Consider the following 18,762-nt stretch of genomic DNA (forward strand, 5'->3'; position numbering starts at 1 on the left):
TTTTAAAAGTATTGTGAGCCCACTGGATGCTAAAAGATGAGGTGTGATCTCTGCTTTAAGAATATCACATAGGCGACTCATGAAGCCTGCAGGGGTAAGGGGGAGAGGGGGCAATCAGCTCGGGGACTGAGACTGTTAGGTGTGGAAGCATAAGATGGCAGCGGAACAGTGGCAATGATTAGCTGTGAAGAATCTCAAAGGTGGAATTTGCAGATTTGGGGGATGATGGAGATGAGAAAAGACATGTAACTTCATAGGCCCTACTGAGCAGATTGGGTGAATGATGTCACTGACTCGGACCAGGAAGGAGTTAGAGGAATTTGGATTGGGACACAGAGTTTGAGATACTGGCCTAGCAGACATCTGGACAAGGTATTAATTATTGATGCCTGTAGTTCCTCAGGGAGAAGCATGGGTCAGTCATTGTCGGTGTTACTGAAAACCAAAGGACAATATGGGCTCTTACAATGTGAGAACAGTGATCAGATGGCGCAGGCAGGAGGCAGATGAGGAGCTAGTGGGGGAAGACAGCCTTAGAGCCAGGGAGAAAGGCCATTTTAGACGAGGAAGCTCTGGGCTTGGTGGTGTGATCTCAGCACTCAGGAGGTAGAGGTGAGAAGATCTGGAATCCACGCACGTTCAAGGACAGCCGGTCAACATCAGCAGACTTTATTTTATTTTACTTTTATTTTATGTGTATGGCTGTTCTGCCAACATGTAAGTGTGTGTGCTACGTGTGTGCCTGGTGACTGAAGAGGTCAGAAGAGGGCACTGGATCTTGAAAGAGAAAAAGTAAAAGGAAGTGGCTCAGTCTAGCCTTGACCAGCATTCCTCAGCAGGGCAGGATGAAACATGAAGGCTGCAGCTGACTTGATGGAGGCCGTGGAGACCTCGGGAAAGCGGCAGAGTTGGGAGACAAGGGATTACCAGAGGAAGAACAATTAGTAGCCTACCGAGGAGGATTTCTTCAAAGGTGACTACTCCCGGGAGGGAGTTTGAGTAGTCAGGACCATGACGGAGAAAGGGGATGTAACAGTGGTCCTGGGAGGAGCAAAGGGAGGTCAAACACTCAGCGGAACTCAGCTTTCCCTTCTGCCTTGGCTAACGCCAAAAGTAGGGGCTCTGAGAACACACCATGGCAGCCCCTTCCACCCCAACCCCATAGGAGGGATTGTGAACTCCGGTGGGGGTACAAAGGGGATATAATCCATGCCGATAGTGGTGCTGGCAGCATAGGTGGAAGTCGCAGGACTGTGGACTACTGGTTCTGTCTGGATGGACTCTCACTGCCAGGCCCCAAGTGGAGCAAGGGGCCCTCTCCAACTCTGTTGTTGGAACAACAGAGACTGTCGGCTCTTACTATTTACTTACTTACTCACTTCTTTATTGGCTTCCAGATTGTCCTGCGAGCCTCACTTTGGTTGATTGGTTTTGGGGATTGAACCAAGGGCCTCCAACAAGTTAAGCAGGCGCTCTACTACTGAGCTACATCCCTAACCCCCTAACCCCGGAAAGCTAACTTGAAACTACCCTGTCTCGCTCCATTCCCTGGAATTTAGGCAGTCCGAAATCTCTGACGGTGCCGTCCGTATTGACCTCTACATTATCCCTGACAGAAGGGTGTTATGAGGCCATTTTCCCCCACAAAGGGAGAATAAGGAGAGAGACCACTAAAACCTGGGTGTTTTAAAAGGCTGCTTTTTCTTCTCTTTCGCCAGTGGGAGGCGCAAGGGGATTGGGTGAAAGCCTGGAGCAGGGCGCAGGCTGGGCGGCGGTCGGGCTCGAGAGAGTAAGTGCCTGGGTAAATGCCCAATCTCTCCTTGCCTCTCCCGGAGACTCAGGGCTTACTGACTGGGCGCCGGAGACTCAGGGCTTACTGACTGGGCCCTCCCACCCCCCACCCACCCCGGGATGTCCACTCGCGTGGCCTGAGGAGGGCGTGGCCTAGGACTCCGCCCCCTTCCGCGGGCTCAAATTGCGTGGCGTCCGTGGAGGCGGGGTCAGAGCACAGCGGCGGATCTTAACGCGGCTCCGGGAGGCTGCGGAGCAGCGGCCCATCTGGGCACTCAGGTACGGGCGGCCGCGAGGGGACTTCGTGGGCTGCAGCCCGTAGGGTCCTGTGGCCTTCCGAGGTGCTGGTGAGGGCGTGGGCGTTCGTGGCCTGTGCCAGATTCCCTCGGTTAGCTTCGGCCGCAGCCTCCGCCCCCGCCTTCCTGCGGCGAAGTGGGGCTGATTGGCGCCTGCGCCACCGTGTGCGGTGGGGACGCGGCCAAGCGCCGGGCTGGGGCGGGAGACGAGGGGAAACAGAGTCACGTTGGAAAGGGAGGGAGCTTCGTGCGTAGGTGGCACTACTTTCTCTGGCTTCCAGAAAGAATCCCGTCCCTGGCCACGCGTTAGGGACTTGGCCCCGTCACTCTCCACATAGTCAGCACCCCTCTTCTTCCCCCCCCTTGCTTGTCCAAGGGTCCCACCCTGGCTGCCTGCAGCCTCGACCTGTCCCAAAATGGCTAGAACCCACCCCAGCGGTCTCCTTCCCACCCCTCCCCCTCACATCCCAAGCCCCTAAAGTGCTCCCTCCACGGGCTCTCTACAGTGTCAGCTTACAAGCCTTATATAGTCCGAGCAGGCTCCAGCGGCCTGCTGGGACCCGGGGAAGGAGGGGGAGTTGGCCCCTGACTCACCCTGCCGCCCTCCTGAGATTCCAGGTTAGCTTGGGCCAAGCAGTGCCAATTAGCCCCACAGCCCACCCCTGGAGGAGAAAAGAAGTCGAGCTTGATGAGGACTTTCCTCACCCTCCCGGTAGCAGGGGGCAGGGTGGAGAACTTGCCTGTTGCCTGTGAGGTCTGCCTGCCAGGAGCCCCGCCAAACCCGACGAGATACCTGTCTCCCAGTGCCTATGTGTGCTGAGCGGCCGCCTGTGCTTTCTGGTACCTGGGCAACGCTAGTGATGAGATCCTGGACCTGCCTGCCAGTTTGCAGTGTTGACCTCCCCTTTCCTCACAGGAACAGACACCATGGATTCCTTCAAGGTAGTGCTGGAGGGACCAGCACCTTGGGGCTTCCGGCTGCAAGGGGGCAAGGACTTCAATGTGCCCCTCTCCATCTCTCGGGTGAGCCTAGACTTTGGAACGTACTCCCCAAGGGTTCTTGGGTGCTCATGTTTCCAGGAAATGATGGTAATGGCAGGAGCATGCTGGGGCCAACGGGACAGGAGTATCCTAGTCCAAATAGACACTTATTCCAGGGAGTACCAACTAGGTAGCTTAGTAGAAGAGGAGCCCCTGTCCCCAGCTTTCCTGCTTTGACCTGGTACTCGGTGCTATTCCACCAAGCCCCCTTGGCGATCTGTGAGTGCCAAGGAGAAACCGATTCTGCAGTATGGGATCCCAGCTGATGTCTCCAAGAAGTGTCTTAGCTTGAAGAGCAGCGTGTGGAGCCAGGTCCCAAGCAGCACCTAGCTTTAATGTCACTGCTACCCAAGGATAGCAGTGGTCATCCTGCTTTGCCAAGGGACAGAACTTGAAGGGACGGAGGAGCTCACTCAGCAAGTCCCTGGCAGAGCAAGGATATGAATTAAGGCACAAAACGGCTTTTCCATTCTGTAAATTTAAGGAAGAGGATCTCTTCCCAAGCTGAGCGAGGACCCGAGTCTCAGTCTGTTGGTTCTAATCAGGCTATAGTGACCTTTGACCCTAAGCAAAGGTGTAGTGAGGCTGGCCTCTTGGATTCTTGTTCCCATTCCTCTGTCTGATGGGGAGGTGGGGCTGGAGCTGACTCCTCCCTGTGGCAGGGGGATTGCCTTATAAGCCCAAGAATGCAGCCCCAGCTGGGATGGCCAACAGTGGCTAGTTAACAGAACCCAAAAGGGTTGGCCTAGGTCTAGGCCCCTGAGTCCCCTTGGTGGGTCCCTCACCTGATCCATCCATCAGTCATTTGTGTCAGTAGGACTTAAAGCAAACTTTGTGCCAGAGGAGGTGAGGCAGCACACCAACTTGGTATCTCTGACTGACCTAGAGGGTCAAAAAGGGGGCAGGGACTTCCTGCCCTGATATCCGCCTGCCTAGGAAGGCCCACCCAGCCATGGAGTAGGCAGGCAGCTGTTGGCAGGAAACCCAGGGCAAGCCCAGCCCAGAAGGGCCTGAGAATTTCCCAGCACTGCTCAGCCTGAGAGGGATGTCAAAGCTGCATCTCTGTGGGAGTCAGACGTGGTGGCCAGGGCAGGCAGGCGTTCAGACTGCATTCTCCCCAGGATTCTTCAGGGTAGGCAGGCGAACAGGCAGTCTTCTTCCCAGGACCCTTCCCTGGGGCTGTCTTGGAATCCGCCCCAACCAGCAGGGTGACTAAGAGCAATGGACCCTTCCCCCACACATACATCCTATATCTTCTTCCTCCCCTCTGGGAAAGTGCTGGCCAGTGTGGTGTAGGTTTTGGTTTCTTCGTCGGTAATGATGGCCTCTGAGATGTTGCCTGTTGGGGGCACTCTGGTCCCTGGGCTCCTTTGTCAGCAGCCTTAACGTGTGGGTGGGGCCACCAGCTGAGCCCTGCCCTGGAATGGGGCCCTGATGGGTGGGGTGGGCTTTTCTAAATTGGGCCAGCCAGCTCGCTATCCCTCCCCTGACCCCAGAGTAGAGGGAGGTAGGAGGGGCTAGGGCTGGCTGTGGGCCCAGGCCTGGAAAATGAGGTAATGTCTGGGATTTGGGGGTTGGGTTGCTCAGTGGAGCTCCCAGGCTGACTCACCCCCATCTGTAACACTGTCCAGTCCCTTGCTTTCTCCCTCCTAATCTCACTAGCCACCTTTCCCAAAGGGCCCTCCCATGCTGCCTTCTCCCACTCTGCCTGCTGTCTGACCCCTCAAATGCTTCCTCCTGCCCCCTCACTCCTCCACTTCTTTAGGGGCCAATTGCTCCTCCTCAGAAGACCTCCCTACCTCGGTCTCACCCCGCACCTCTCAGGAAGCAGCCTGTATAGGAAGGAGTGGCTAAACCAGGTTTCCATCTATTGGTGAGGTGACTCACCGTGACCATGCGCAAGTCACTTCCCCTTTGGGGTGTCACTTCCCTGTCCCCATTATAAGACTCTGATGGGAGTGAAATAAAGGTGAGAGGGGCATTAAGACCCCAAATTAGCTAAGGCATGAAGGAGTCTCTTTTCAGACAATGTCTGGAATTGAACTGCCAGTGTGCCCGAGTGTTGGCATTGTGTGTGTACAGTGCTAGGCTTGGTACCTAAAGTCTTTTTTTTTTAATTTCTTAAAAAAAATAAATTATTTATTTTGAGACTGGGTCTCTTTATAGTCTTGGCTGTTGTGGAATTCAGTATGTAGACCAGACAAGCCTCTGCCTCCTGAGTGCTGGGATTAAAGGAGTGTGTCACCACCGCCCAGCTCCCCAGAGTCTTTTGCGACCTCCTGCACAGCCTAGCTGCCCTGTTCTGGTGGAGATCCAAACCCTGGCTGCAGCTCATGACTTGAGTTCAGGTGTTGGTGGTGGTCTGTCTTTTCTGAGTGTGAGCAGGGTGTGTCCCCAGACTCCTCTGCAAGCACGCTGGGAGATGCGGTGTCAATCCTAGGTGTTCTGGGAGTTGCTATTCTTACCGGTTGTTAGCAGGTAAAGAAAGGGCTGTGACTCACCCTCTCTCTCTTCTGCTCATCTCCCCTTCAGGCACAGAATAGAGCTGTCAAGTCCAGCTCCCCCTTCTGTCCTAGTGTCTGCAGTCTCTGAGTCAGAGACTGTCCTTAGCATCCCCAGAACCTCTCTGCCTTCCCTCTGCTTCAGTACACACTGCATCAGCTCACCTGAGGAGCCCGCTGGGCCTCTGATAGCCTGCACCCCACTTTTCCTACTACCCGTGAAGTGTAAACTCGGCCTGCCAGTTCACTTGCCAGATGGCCGAGTGGCCCTTGGTTTCAGACCTCTGGATGACTATCATGTCTCCGGTTCTTTTGGCTTTGAGTTGGGAATTTTCTAGTTTGGGTGGCAAATGAGGGAATGTAGTAGGCCTGGTGGAATGGTGGTCACCAGCACTGGCTGACAAAACAAACAAACAAAACAAAAGAGTATGCAGCAATGAGAGCAAGAGTACATGTATGAAGGCATTCAGTCCCTGGGGAAGGAGCCTCCAGAGCAGACCAACAGAGACCTCAAAGGCTGAGGTCCTAGCTTGCAAGTGTGTCCTTTAGCCTGAAGGTAGCTGTCTGCCAGCTGTGTCTGGACTGTGGGGGGGGGGGTCACAGAGGAGAACAGACAATCAAGCCATGGAATGGCCAGTTGTGCAGCTTGGTGTGCGTGTGCCCATGGGCCTCTGACCTTTCCTCCCCCAGCTTACTCCTGGGGGCAAAGCTGCACAGGCTGGCGTGGCCGTGGGAGACTGGGTGCTGAGCATCGATGGCGAGAACGCAGGGAACCTCACGCACATTGAGGCCCAGAACAAGATCCGTGCCTGTGGGGAGCGCCTCAGCCTGGGTCTTAGCAGGTATGGGGGGGGGGTGTGAGGAGTTGGGGATGAGCCAGGATGAAGGGGTGAGGGCATCTCTGGTCTGGCTCACCTGCCGTCATTCCTTTCTCTTCTTCTCCAGAGCCCAGCCTGTTCAGAGCAAACCACAGAAGGTAGGTTGTGCGGGCAATATCTAGGCTGAGAAAGGGAGGGGCTTGAACTAAAGGGCTGGCCTGCCCTCCCTGACCCAGCCTTGGTACCCTCTTCCTGGCTAAGGGCAGAGGGCAGATGCCAGTATGGGCAATATGTGGGAACTGAGAGTGGAGCTAGGAGCTGCCGCACGGTCTGGGCGCACACGTGCCTGCCTGTCTGTCTGCCTGCTTCTTCCCACGAGCCTGTGCTGTGTGCGCCTGCCCATCCTTGGTCTCCCTTGGCACAGAGTGGGTTGAGTTCATCACTTCCAAATGGGCTCCTTGAAATCGTAGTTACCCCTCCACCCTTAGCCTCTGGCCAGATGTGTAAATGGAGCTGGACCTGTCACTGTCCTTGGTGGTGGTGACTCTGCTCCCACCTCAGCCCCCACTCCCACCCACCCTGCCTGGCTCTGTCTCTGCCCAGGCCCTGACCCCTCCCGCCGACCCCCCGAGGTATACTTTTGCACCAAGCGCCTCCCTCAACAAGACGGCCCGGCCCTTTGGGGCACCCCCACCTACTGACAGCACCCCGCAGCAGAATGGGTATGTCAGCCCCGCCCACTCGCCCACTCACTCCTGTCTGTGGTCCACACTGTCTAGCCCTGTCACAAGCACACACAAGCTGCCCGCTACTGCTCAGTCTGTGCTGTACCCAAGCCCCTTAACCGTGTGGCAGCAGTCCCTGGCGGCTGGATAGGGCTGTGGGCATAGAGCCCCACCTAAGGCTGTTGCTCTTGCACAGGCTCCGCCCTCCTGGGCAGTCTGGGGTTGGGATGTGGTATTGGGCCTGCCGAGTCTCAGACATTCATGGCCACCTTGCCTCCCTCTCCACTGCTCTGATCTCCCCCACCTTTCTTCTCCCGTATTTGTCCCTTTATTTGTCTATCTGTCTTATTTCCTTCACAGGTGCAGACCCCTGACAAGTCAGTGAGCCCCCTTTTCCTCTCACTTTTTTCCTTCCTTTCAGCACCTTGGGTGGTAGCCCCTCCCTGCCCTGGCTACCCTCCTCCTACCTCTCCTTTCCCTACCTACCCACCTATCCAGCAGGGCCCTTTGCCCCACCCCCTCACCCTTCCCCTCTCTCACCTGTCACCATAACCCATGCACATCAGATCCTGGGAGGGGCTGCCCCTGGTGCTCACCCAGAACCAGAGGTTCTGAGCCACACCCTTCCCACAGACAGTTGCTCAGACAGCTGGTCCCCGATGCCAGCAAGCAGCGGCTGATGGAGGATACCGAAGACTGGCGGCCACGGCCGGGGACAGGCCAGTCCCGCTCCTTCCGCATCCTTGCCCACCTCACGGGCACAGAGTTCAGTAAGTGCTGGCCCAGGTCAGGGCAGACTCTCTGGGCCTTAGCCTAGGCCTGACTTTGCCAGGACTCGAGGCTGGGTGACCGTTGTTTCTCTTGGTCAATGCCTGCCTCTATCCTCTCAGTGCAAGACCCGGATGAGGAATACATGAAGAAGTCAAGGTAAAAGCGTGGGCACTAGCCCCTCTCCCTAACCTCCCACTCTTCCATTCCAGCCACTTGCCCGCATCTGCTCCCGGCCTTCCCCTGCCAGGGCTCTCTTCTCTCCCTTCTGCCTTTCCTTCCCTCCATCCTCCCTGCCTCCCTTCCATCTCTCCTTCCTTTTACTTCCTCCTCCTCCTCCTCTCTCTCTCTCTCTCTCTCTCTGCCCCTCAGGGAAAGGTATGTCCTGGAGCTACAGAGCCCACGCTATACGCGCCTCCGGGACTGGCACCACCAGCGCTCTGCCCACGTGCTCAACGTGCAGTCGTAGCCTGGCCATTGCCAGCCTGCTGCCCTCTGCTGTCCTTTCTCTGCTACTCCCTCCGAGGGCGCCCCATTGGTGCCCCAAGCTTTGCCTACCGCTTTCATGTTCCTGACCTGAACCTCCTTCTGGCCTGGTCCTGGCAAGCCCGCCTGGCACAGGGCCTGGCTTCGTCTGACACTGCCTTCCCTCTTGGCCCTGTGGTACTACTGTCTGCCAGGTCTGCACTGCCTTGAGCATGAAAATAAACGTTCTCAGCCCTGCTTCCTTTGCCTCTGTCTTCTGTCTTGTTGGGTCTGGTTATGTTTTGCATACGGGATGTTAAGTGGTTTAGACTTGGCGTGGGTCCTATGGTCTGTTTCTCGGTGGGAGGAAGTACCTAACAAAGATGATGGTACCTTACCGTGGTTCTCCTGTATGAGAGGAGACTCAAAGGCTGCCATAGGAGCAGAAGCCCCTGCCCTGCTTCCACACTCTACACAGCAGACCTACTCTAACCTACTTGGGGGAAGCACCCCTTCCTACCTGTACCCTGGAGGGACCCAGAATCCATTCCAGGATCTCTCATGCCCTCATGCTTTACCCATGGGGCCAGCACAACTGAAGTTAGGGGGTGGGACCATGCCCAGAGCCTCAGCCAGGCAGGGCCTTGAATGGCAGATCTTGCAGCCAGGTGCCCAGGACAGAAGCCCCAGCCCCAGCCTCAACTATACCCCAGGAACCCTGGCCTGGTAAGAAAGTGGGCTTGGGTCTGAAGAAGGGTGGGTAGCCTCCACGATCATAGGGGTGGTGGGCTTTTGTAGGTGACCCTGGGCTCTACCCTCTGCACTTTGGGCTCCCTGAGTACCCCTCTGGATCTACTTTCCTTGGCTGTCAGGCCCCACCACCCCCAGCCCTACCAGCCGCCCACCCTGGGCTGTGGACCCTGCATTTGCCGAGCGCTATGCCCCAGACAAAACTAGCACAGTGTTGACCCGGCATAGCCAGCCAGCCACACCCACGCCTCTGCAGAACCGCACCTCCATAGTGCAGGCCGCAGCTGGAGGGGGCGCAGGAGGGGGCAGCAATAATGGCAAGACGCCCATCTGCCACCAGTGCCACAAGATCATCCGGTGAGTGGTCCCCCCCAACCCTGGCTTTCCTGGCCCGCAGCCTGATCCTGGCTCGCTTTATCCACCTGCCATACCTCGGCTGCTACTCTGAGAGAATTAAGAATTTGGTTGAAGCAGGGTGGGATCTAGCGTAGAATCTCAGATCTTTTTAAATTTATTTTGCTTTTCGTATGGGTGTGTAGCCCATGTGTGTATCTGTGCGCCACTTGTATGCCTGGTGCCCACAGAAACCTTTAGAAAAGGACGTTGAATTTCCCTGGAAAACTGGATGGAGTTATAGAAGGCTGTGAGCCTTCATGTGGGTGCTGGGACACAAAGCTGGGTCCTGTGGAAGAGCAGCAAGTGCTTTTAACTGCCAAGCCATCCCTGCAGCCCCCAATCCTCAGGTTCTTAATCCTACACTTCCTACCACACGCACACCAGTCTGTAGCAGGGAGAGCAGGGTGGTGCCAGCGGCACTCTGAAGCTGTGCCTCTCACTTTGCCACACTCTGGATAAAGAAGGCCTCCCTGTCTGCTGCTTCCCCCTCACACTTGGGCTAAGCTGCTGCTCTCAGAACCAATAAGCCACAGGTACCTCCCTCTGTGCACTGCGTCACACAGTCCTTCAGAGCCAGATTCTAGAACCTTCCTAGTTGGCCCTGGTGGGCTGCTCTTGTCTCCCATCAGCCCTTAGGCAAAGGATGTGTAAAATATCACCTCCATTTCTCTAGGGCCTCCAGGCCCCTGCTCAGGCAAAATGGAATAGGCAAGCAGGATGGTGTTCACCAGGGTCTGTTGAAGGTTCATCTTTGCAGTGGACAGTAGTCCCCCAGGAGTGTCTTGGTAGTCTCAGGCTCCCTCCCAAACCAGGGCACCAAAACAGCTTCCATCATCAAGAGAGGTTGCCCTTACGTTTGATTCCTCTTCTGTATGGAGAGACCAGGCCTGTCTTCCTCCTGGAGTGTCTACCTTATTTGCATTCATGCCCTCTCCTTGCAGGGGCCGCTACCTGGTAGCGCTGGGCCACGCATACCACCCTGAAGAATTTGTGTGCAGCCAGTGTGGAAAGGTTCTGGAAGAGGGTGGCTTCTTCGAGGAGAAGGGGGCTATCTTTTGCCCCTCCTGCTATGATGTGCGCTACGCACCTAGCTGTGCCAAATGCAAGAAGAAGATCACTGGAGTGAGTGGGGCTGGAGGAAGGCTGTGGGCAGGAGGGCGGTGGGCAGGTGGGCAGGCAAGAAAGTAAACATTGAGCCTGTCAGCGTTGTTCAGTGTGGGGCTCTCAGCATGAACCTCCAGGATCCTAACCACCTGACAGCCGAGACTATAGTTCAGTGGTGGAGACTCGCATAGCATGTCCAAGGCCCTGGTTCCATTCTGTGTACAAACAGCCTCATCAGGCATGGTGACATTTGCTTCTAATCCCAGCAATTGGAAAGCAGAGGCAAGAGGATTATAGGTAACAGGCCAGTCTGGGTTACATGGTGAGACTCTGCCTGGAGAAAACAAAAAACGTTCTAGTAATGGCTTCAGTTTATACCAGCCTGGATCCATTTTTTGTTTGTTTGAAATGGGGTTTCTCTTTGTTTTAACAGCCCTAACTGTCCTGGAACTTGCTCGGTAGAGCAGACTGGCCTCAAACTCCTAGATCTGCTTGCCTTTGCCTCCTGAGTGCTAGGATTAAAGGTTTGCATCACCACCACCCAACTAGCCAGGATAGTCTTAAAAGACCAACCTTTTTTTTTTTTTTTTTTAAATTTTGGTGTATTTATTTTATGGGCGTTGAGTGCTTTGCCAGTATATATGTGTGTGCATCACATTCACGCCTGGTGCTCTCCGGGCAGAAAGACAGTGTCCCCTGGAATTGGAGTTACAAGTGGTTGTGACCTACCATGTGAGTGCTGGAAAACCAAACCAGGGTTCTCTACAAGAGCAACAAGTGCTCTTAACCACTGAACCACCTCTCCAACCTGAGAGAGTAGAAGAAAAAAAAGTAGAAGAGAACTGGAGAGATGGCTCAGAGGTTAAAAGCACTACCTGCTCTTCCAGAGGTCCTGAGATAAATTTCCAGCAACCCCCTGGTGGCTCACAGCCATCTATAATGAGATCTGATTCCTTCTTCTGGTGTGCAGTCACAACACTGTATACATACTAAATAAATAAGTCCTTAAAAAAAAGAGCCAAGTGGTGGTGGCGCACACCTTTAATCCCAGCACTCAGGAGGCAGAGACAGTGGCTTTCTGTGAGTTCAAGGCCAGACTGTCTACAAAGGGAGTTCCAGGACAGCCAGGTCTGTAAGATGCTAACTTCAGGCACAGCCAAACACCATGGTCTCCCGAGTTTGCCTGTTTTTACTTTTTTTTTTTTAATATTTATTTATTTATTATGCATACAATATTCTGTCTGTGTGCAGGCCTGAAGAGGGCACCAGACCTCATTACAGATGGTTGTCAGCCACCATGTGGTTGCTGGGAATTGAACTCAGGACCTTTGGAAGAGCAGGCAATGCTCTTAACCGCTGAACCATCTCTCCAGCTCCCTGTTTTTACTTTTGTTGGCTTGATTCATTCCCGGCATGCTCTTCTCTGGAGAAGGTTTCATTTCCCCAGTTTAGCTCCGCAGCAGAGACACCACCTCAGTCCTTCTGGTACCTGGAGGTTCTGATGCTGCCTCTCATTGGCTTAGCTTGAGTCACGTCAATTTCCCCTAGTCATGATTGCCTGGGGCTGGAGTCTGCCTACCCCTGTAGCTGTCAGGTGAATCTCCATCTTGTCAAAATGGACAGGTGGCTTGGAGCTCCATCTGAACCATGGTGACTGAGGGATGGGTAGTGCCCTGAAATACATCAGGCTGATGTTACCCTAAGAAGGGAAATGGTCGAGACAGCTGCTGCTCCAACTGGGACTGCATTTGGCTGCAGTAACAGAAAAGACCATTGCACTGCTAGAAATAGGGTTATATATTTCAGTCAAAAGAATTCCTGGGCTAGAGTGATGCTCAGGGGTGCCTGGTATTATATAATGCTTGTTAGGTGACTTCTGAGGCCCAGGCGGGAGAGACAAGGCAAATACCGTTCTTCCAGTGGGGTAGGGTGTGCTAGGATCAAGCCTACGCCTTGCATGTAAGGTTTTGCAGTTGAACCCAAAAAATACAAACTGACTTCCATTATTGGCTAGAAATACTATCTGTCCCCCTTGACTACATGGGAAGTAGGAAGCCCAGTGTGCTTGTCACATTAGCTGGCCATGGGGGGAGGGATGTTGGTCCCAGCCAGACCCCATAGGTACTGGTGCTCAATTATACATAAAGTAGCATCACTCGCATGTGACCGATGCACGTCCTCCTCTATACTTCAGCCCATCTCTAGATCGCTTATAATCCCTGATAAAACATAAATGTAACATAGAAAGTTGTTACACTGTATTGTTTAAGGAATAATGACAAGAACAAGAAGTAGCATCTATACTCAGGAGGCAGAAACAGGTGGATCTGTTTTTGAGGCCAGCCTGGTCTATAGAGTGAGTTTAGGGCAGCCAGGATTGAGAAGAGGGCACCAGACCTCATTACAGATGGTTGTGAGCCACCATGTGGTTGCTGGGAATTGAACTCAGGACCTTTGGAAGAGCAGGCAGTGCTCTTAACCGCTGAGCCATCTCTCCAGCCCCTGTTGATTAATTGTTAATCAAAGCCGCAGACTGGACCTGAGGACTCTGAGGGCCACTTGTGCTTTTGCCCTCCAGTCTGGGTTGCAGCTGCCAGCAGAAGTGAAGGGAGTGTTCAAAGCCACGAACAGCCAGCCAGTGTCTACTGCTCCTAATGTACCACGCTGAGACTGGAAGATAGCATGCCAGTACTTGAAACATTTGATGCAAACCCTGTTTGTCCCTCAAAAGCTAAACACAAGAGCATAATCCAACCAGGTTTTCTCTGCACAAGCCTGGCTACCATCAAAACATGACTTGAGACTTCATTGATATGTGTAGCAAGAATGTAAACCTGGCAGGCAGGTCTAGCCTGTGATCCAAGGGGAGCCCACTCCCAGGTGCTCTCATTGGGGAAGTGTGGGGACTGTAGGTGTCCTGGGCTCAAGGCGGGGAGCAGAACAGGTACGGGTGACAACCTGAGTGGGTTTCTATTCTGCACTATAGAGACTGAGACCTGGAAAGGGATGAGTATGAAGTTGAGAGCTGGGCGGTGGTGGCACACATCTTTAATCCCTGCACTTGGGAGGCAGAGGCAGGTGGATCTCTGTGAGGCCAGTCTGGTCTATAAGAGCTAGTTCCATAGTTCCAGGACATGCTCCAAAGCTACAGGGAAACCGTGTCTTGAGAAAACAAACAAACAGAAAGTGTGATGTTGAGCCCAGAGCCACTCCAGTGTCAGATTTTCTGCCAGTTTGGGCTTCTCTGCTTTCTGTTTCCTCCTCTCTGGATACAGAGGCAAGGCTGCTGGGTGTGGCCAAAGAGTTCCCAGTGTGACACTCAGAATAGTGAGGAATAGAGAACTCTTAGGAGCTTCACCCAGAGGTGGCCTGGGACTGAATGGTAGGTAGATTGAGGCTACTTCATTTTGTTGTCCAGCCATTCTCAGCATGGACTCGTAGTCCAGGATGCCTCTTGAGCCTTGGCCAAGGTGTCCACATTCCAGCTAGCCCCAGATCAGAAAAGGAAGAAGAGACGGGAGGCACCCATCTTTAAAGGGTGCTGTCAGTTAGCCCTTCTGCTGCCAACCTGTTAATCAGAACCCAGTCAGTGACCACACCGAGCTGCAAGGGAGGCTGGGAAACACAGCCTTTATTTTGGGTGGCCACATACCTTGCAAAGGAGTTTCATCAGTTGCCTGAAAGGAAAGAACTTACCCTACCAGGGATAAAAGTGTGACCTCATCCGTCTTCCGGGTGTTCCAGTAAGGGCCCTAAATCCTCCCTGCTCCTGACTCCACACCCACATGCAGGAGTCGGAGAGCAGCACAAACCTCAGATGATGTCAGCATTGTCAGAGTAGGGGGTCTACTGCTGGATACCTGGCACGATCTAGGGATAGCCTGACGGCTCTGTTCTTGTCCAGTCACGGACTTCACTGCTCGCGTTCATGCGGCAGCCCTCCAGGCTCTCCATCTTCTCAGAGAGCTCCAGTCCCTCTCCTGCAGAACCTTGGCATCCTAGATCCTCTTAGCACCGCCTTCTTCCTCAGCCTGGACTTAGCTGTCACTTCCTCATGAACCTCTTCATCTTCCTCTTATTTTTCTTTTTAATGGCATGTGCACCCGTGAATGAATGCAAGTGCCCTTAGAAACCAAGGGAGCGTGTCAGATGCCCTGAAACTGGAGTTACAGCTGGCCTAAAATGGGTGCTGGGAACCAAACTTGGGTCCCCTTTAAGGCAGTACATCCATTTCTCCAACCCCAGGAATACCTTTTAATTAATTAATTAGTTAATTTGTTTATTTACTTATTTGTTGAGATGGGGTTTCTCTGTGTAGCCCTGGCTATCCTAGAACTCACTCTGTAGACCAGGCTGGCCTCAACCCCCGAGATCCACCTGTATGTGCCTCCTCAGGGCTAGGATTGAAAGGGGTGCACCATCCCTGCTCTCCCCACCAATACCTTCTCTTCCCATCAGACCACCCTCTGCAGTCACCTCACTGTCCCGTGTCCTTTGTCCTGTCCTGCACCCCTTGCTGTGGACTCTGAGTCAATAGCAGAACTGTTTGATTGAAGGACTGTGCCCCATGGTGGAAGGTGGTCAGTAAACACTTGTGAAGGCCAGCACACGTGGGAATTCCCTCAGAGAAGGCCACAAGCGGAAGGACAGTTTGTGACGCAGGTGTCATTTGAGAGGGGGAGGGATAAGTGAAGGGGGGAGTGAAGGCGGTCTGATGAGCTTCAGAAAGCTTTGGGGGGGACCAGGGCAGTAAGGTGCCAGACACAGAGATGACTAGGCTGTGTAGTTTTGTATAGTACAGATGTACTGTCATCTCAGAGCTAAGATGTCCCCCAGAATTATGTTTGGCATGGCCACGCTTGTATTTCTGAGTCCGTGAGCATTATTTACAGATCTGGGCTAGGTATAGTTCAGTGGTAGAGTAGCCTAGCACACGAGAGGCACCAAGAAAAACAAAAGGTTTCGCGTCATTCGCACGGAACCTGTCAGAACCACCGTTTGAATCAGTCCAGGTAATCCCCGAGTGACCCAAACTCCACTTGGACCCATCTGGCTCCTAAGAACCTGGGGTCCCTGGCTGCAAACCTGGGGTCATTTTCTTTTCTTTTTTTTTTTTTTTTTTTTTTTTTTTTTTTTTGGTTTTTCGAGACAGGGTTTCTCTGTAGCTTTGGTGCCTGTCCTGGAACTAGCTCTTGTAGACCAGGCTGGCCTCGAACTCCCAGAGATCCACCTGCCTCTGCCTCCCGAGTGCTGGGATTAAAGGCGTGCGCCACTACCGCCCGGCTGGGGTCATTTTCTAAACAGTCCAACAAGACTGGGTTCTGGTACTTAGTTCCCAAGATAGGTAGCCATGTTTTACAAGAGGATAAAGCTCTTGCCGAGTGCCCCTCCACAGCCTCTGGCTGAGGTGAACTTAACAGTTCCAGGATGACCAGTCTGTCCCTAGGGAGAGCTCATCCTCTGGGGCCAAGTTCACTAAGGACCCACAGTGGGTTAGGTACTGTTGGAATAGATCCATTCGCAGAGTGGGTCTTCCTCGTCTAAGAAGGATGGGGGAAGAGGGAGGGTGTCAGTGAAGTAAATGTTCCAGGATAGGAGAGGGAGAGGCCCTGCCAGTGTGGTGTAGGAGAGGTGACTTGGAGTGGTCACTGGTGTTAGAGTGGGCTTTGTGGGGAGAATGACTTCTACACAGAAAGTCAGAGTTGGGGAGACTTCAGGTGGAGAGGACCTGTGTGGGTAGAAGGATAGCTGGGATGTATCCCCAACATGGTGTGCTTGGCGTGTGAGTAAGGGGAGGGAACAGGACAGGCCTGACTGCTGGATCCTGCGCAGGGCTTGGCTTTTCTTAAAGACAGGACCTTCATAAGCTGTGTAGGCCATTTGAGCTCTGTACCCAGCAGGCCTTTGAATTGTCACCAGGCTGGGTGTGTCTCAAAGGTGGACCCTTTGGTACTCACTGATGGGTACGAGAGAAAAGGGGAATTTCGAGGCAGACGTGGTGGCACACACTTGAAAACCCACCCTCAGAAGGCGGAGAAGAGCTTCAGGAGTTCAAAGCTCGCCAGGGTTTCATGAGACAACTTAAAAAATAAAACAGAGGAGGTGGATTTTGGCCTGAACAGATGGAAGGCTTGACTGTGGGAGGAGCAGGTTTGGGATGGAAAGTCTGGAGCTGTTTGAGACATGCAAGTCTGAGGAGACCTAATACATGCGGACTTGGAGAGTTGGCAGTGTCTCTGGGAGCTGTACATATGTAAATGTAATATTTCACGCAGTGTGAGGGCCCGTGCCAGCTTTCCTGTGTTCTGGGGGCTGGGCTGAACCTGACAGCAACTGTGGCCTCTTCCAGGAGATCATGCATGCTCTGAAGATGACCTGGCACGTGCATTGCTTCACCTGCGCTGCCTGCAAGACACCTATTCGCAACAGAGCCTTTTACATGGAGGAAGGGGCGCCCTACTGCGAGCGAGGTATCCGGTGGCCTAGGAAGTCGAGGAAGGCCTGGGTTGGGGGGCTGTGTGACTATACACCCTCTTTTCCATGACCCCATTACCAGACTATGAGAAGATGTTTGGCACGAAATGTCGAGGCTGTGACTTCAAGATTGATGCTGGAGACCGCTTCCTGGAAGCTCTGGGCTTCAGCTGGCATGACACATGCTTTGTTTGTGCAGTAAGCACACCCTTCCCCCCCCAACGTGTGTGTGTGTGTGTGTGTGTGCGTGCGTGTGTGTGCGTGTGTGTGTGTGTGTGCGTGTGCGTGTGTGTGTGCGTGTGTGTGTGCGTGCCTCACCACCCCACACCCATCTCCTGCCTGCCTGAGGGATGAAAGGGCCTCTCCCACTCCCACCTGCCTAGTATGACTGGACCTTCATTGTCCCCAGATCTGTCAAATCAACCTGGAAGGAAAGACCTTCTACTCCAAGAAGGACAAGCCCCTTTGCAAGAGCCATGCCTTCTCCCACGTCTGAGTGCCTTCCACATACTGTTGCCGCTCTACCCTGCCTGAGGGGTGAGAAATCGAGAGTAATCACCCTCAACATTTCTGTGTAGAGCTGGCAGTGGTTGTCCCAGCCCCAACTCCTGGCCGGATCCTGGGGTTCCCTGAATCCTGTTTCACCTTCTTCACAATCCCCTTACTTCACTTCCATCACCGTCACTCACTGGTGCTGGCCATACTAGGCCCGGTTCCAGTGCCACAATAAACCTGTATCTAGCTGTCTGCCTCCCCCTTTGCATCTGAAACAGTAGGACTTCAAGCAGAAGGGTGGGGGTTAAGACGGTTTTTGGAGCCGAGCCTCGTGTGAATGTCGAAGCTGCATAGTCACTGGGAAGAAGGTGCGGTGTAGACCCCATGTGCTGGGCCCAGTGCCCACAGCTGGGAAGGAAGCCACTGGTCAGGCCTGCCTTGGAGGCTAGGGTATAGCTGGGGGTGGGCGTGCAAATGTGAGACATGGCCCGCAGTGACTACCAGGTGAGCCTGCGTGTCATCTGCCGGAGAGGGGAGCCAGAGTGCCAGGCTCAAGCTCTAGATGGGAGTCTGAAGTGTCCGAGGAGGTTCCAGGGAAAGTCAGTGTTGGAGACGGGACCCCATGACAAGCCGCAGGGATCCCTGGACAATGTTGCTAGGAATCCAGTATGTACCAGAAGCTACCTACCCGTCATATGATTGTCCCACCCACCTTGCCAGGTGCCTGCAATTCTTTTTTTTTTTTTAACTTTATTTTATATGCATTGGTGTTTTGCCTGCAGGTATGTCTGTGTGAGGATGTTAGATCCTCTAGCACTGGAGCTACAGACAGCTATGAATTGCCACGTGGTTGCTGGGAATTGAACCCAGGTCCTCTGGAAGAGCGGCCAGTGCTCTTTAACCACTGAGCCATCTCTAGCATACAATTTTTTTTAAGGCAGGGTTTCTCTGTGTGGCCCAGAACTCACACTGTAGACCAGGCTGGTCTCAAACTCAGATTCCATTGCCTCTGCCTCCTGAGTGCTGAGATTAAAGGTGTGCACCACCACTGCCCAGCTTTTTTTTTTTCCTTTTAAGAGTTATTTTTATGTATGAACATTTGCTTGTATGCATACATGCATGTATGTCTGCATCTTGC

General features: G+C 53.6%; 1 protein-coding gene across 6 annotated transcripts; it reads left to right on the forward strand.

The window, feature by feature from the left end:
- Positions 1-1,926: 1,926 nt before the first annotated feature.
- Positions 1,927-17,866, forward strand: Pdlim7 (PDZ and LIM domain 7). 6 transcript variants are annotated; one of them, XM_041660628.1, is made up of 14 exons: positions 1,927-2,070; positions 3,004-3,110; positions 6,320-6,471; positions 6,575-6,605; positions 7,051-7,169; positions 7,533-7,553; positions 7,806-7,942; positions 8,063-8,099; positions 9,070-9,131; positions 9,278-9,512; positions 10,493-10,673; positions 17,005-17,125; positions 17,212-17,327; positions 17,539-17,866. In XM_041660628.1, the coding sequence occupies exons 2-14, from the start codon at positions 3,015-3,017 to the stop codon at positions 17,623-17,625; spliced, it is 1,395 nt and encodes a 464-aa protein (XP_041516562.1). In that variant the 5' UTR covers positions 1,927-2,070; positions 3,004-3,014; the 3' UTR covers positions 17,626-17,866. The 6 variants fall into 6 exon arrangements, with proteins under 6 accessions (XP_041516562.1, XP_041516563.1, XP_041516564.1 ...); XM_041660629.1 differs by lacking the exon at positions 7,533-7,553; XM_041660630.1 differs by lacking the exon at positions 7,051-7,169 and having other exon boundaries at positions 7,533-7,549.
- The last annotated feature ends 896 nt before the right edge of the window (positions 17,867-18,762 follow it).

This window comes from Microtus oregoni, unplaced genomic scaffold, assembly GCF_018167655.1.
Source record: "Microtus oregoni isolate MIOR12 unplaced genomic scaffold, Mior012 000011F_ref0000422, whole genome shotgun sequence".
NCBI lineage: Eukaryota > Metazoa > Chordata > Mammalia > Rodentia > Cricetidae > Microtus > Microtus oregoni.

Bases quoted from the DNA above. Each gene is read 5' to 3' on its own strand.
- Pdlim7 (XM_041660628.1), top strand. From the start codon at position 3,015: ATGGATTCCTTCAAGGTAGTGCTGGAGGGACCAGCACCTTGGGGCTTC. The intron at 7,554-7,805 runs GTGAGCCCCCTT...CCCTTCCCACAG, and splicing joins TGCAGACCCCTGACAAGTCA to ACAGTTGCTCAGACAGCTGG. The intron at 9,132-9,277 runs GTAAGAAAGTGG...CTTGGCTGTCAG, and splicing joins ACCCCAGGAACCCTGGCCTG to GCCCCACCACCCCCAGCCCT.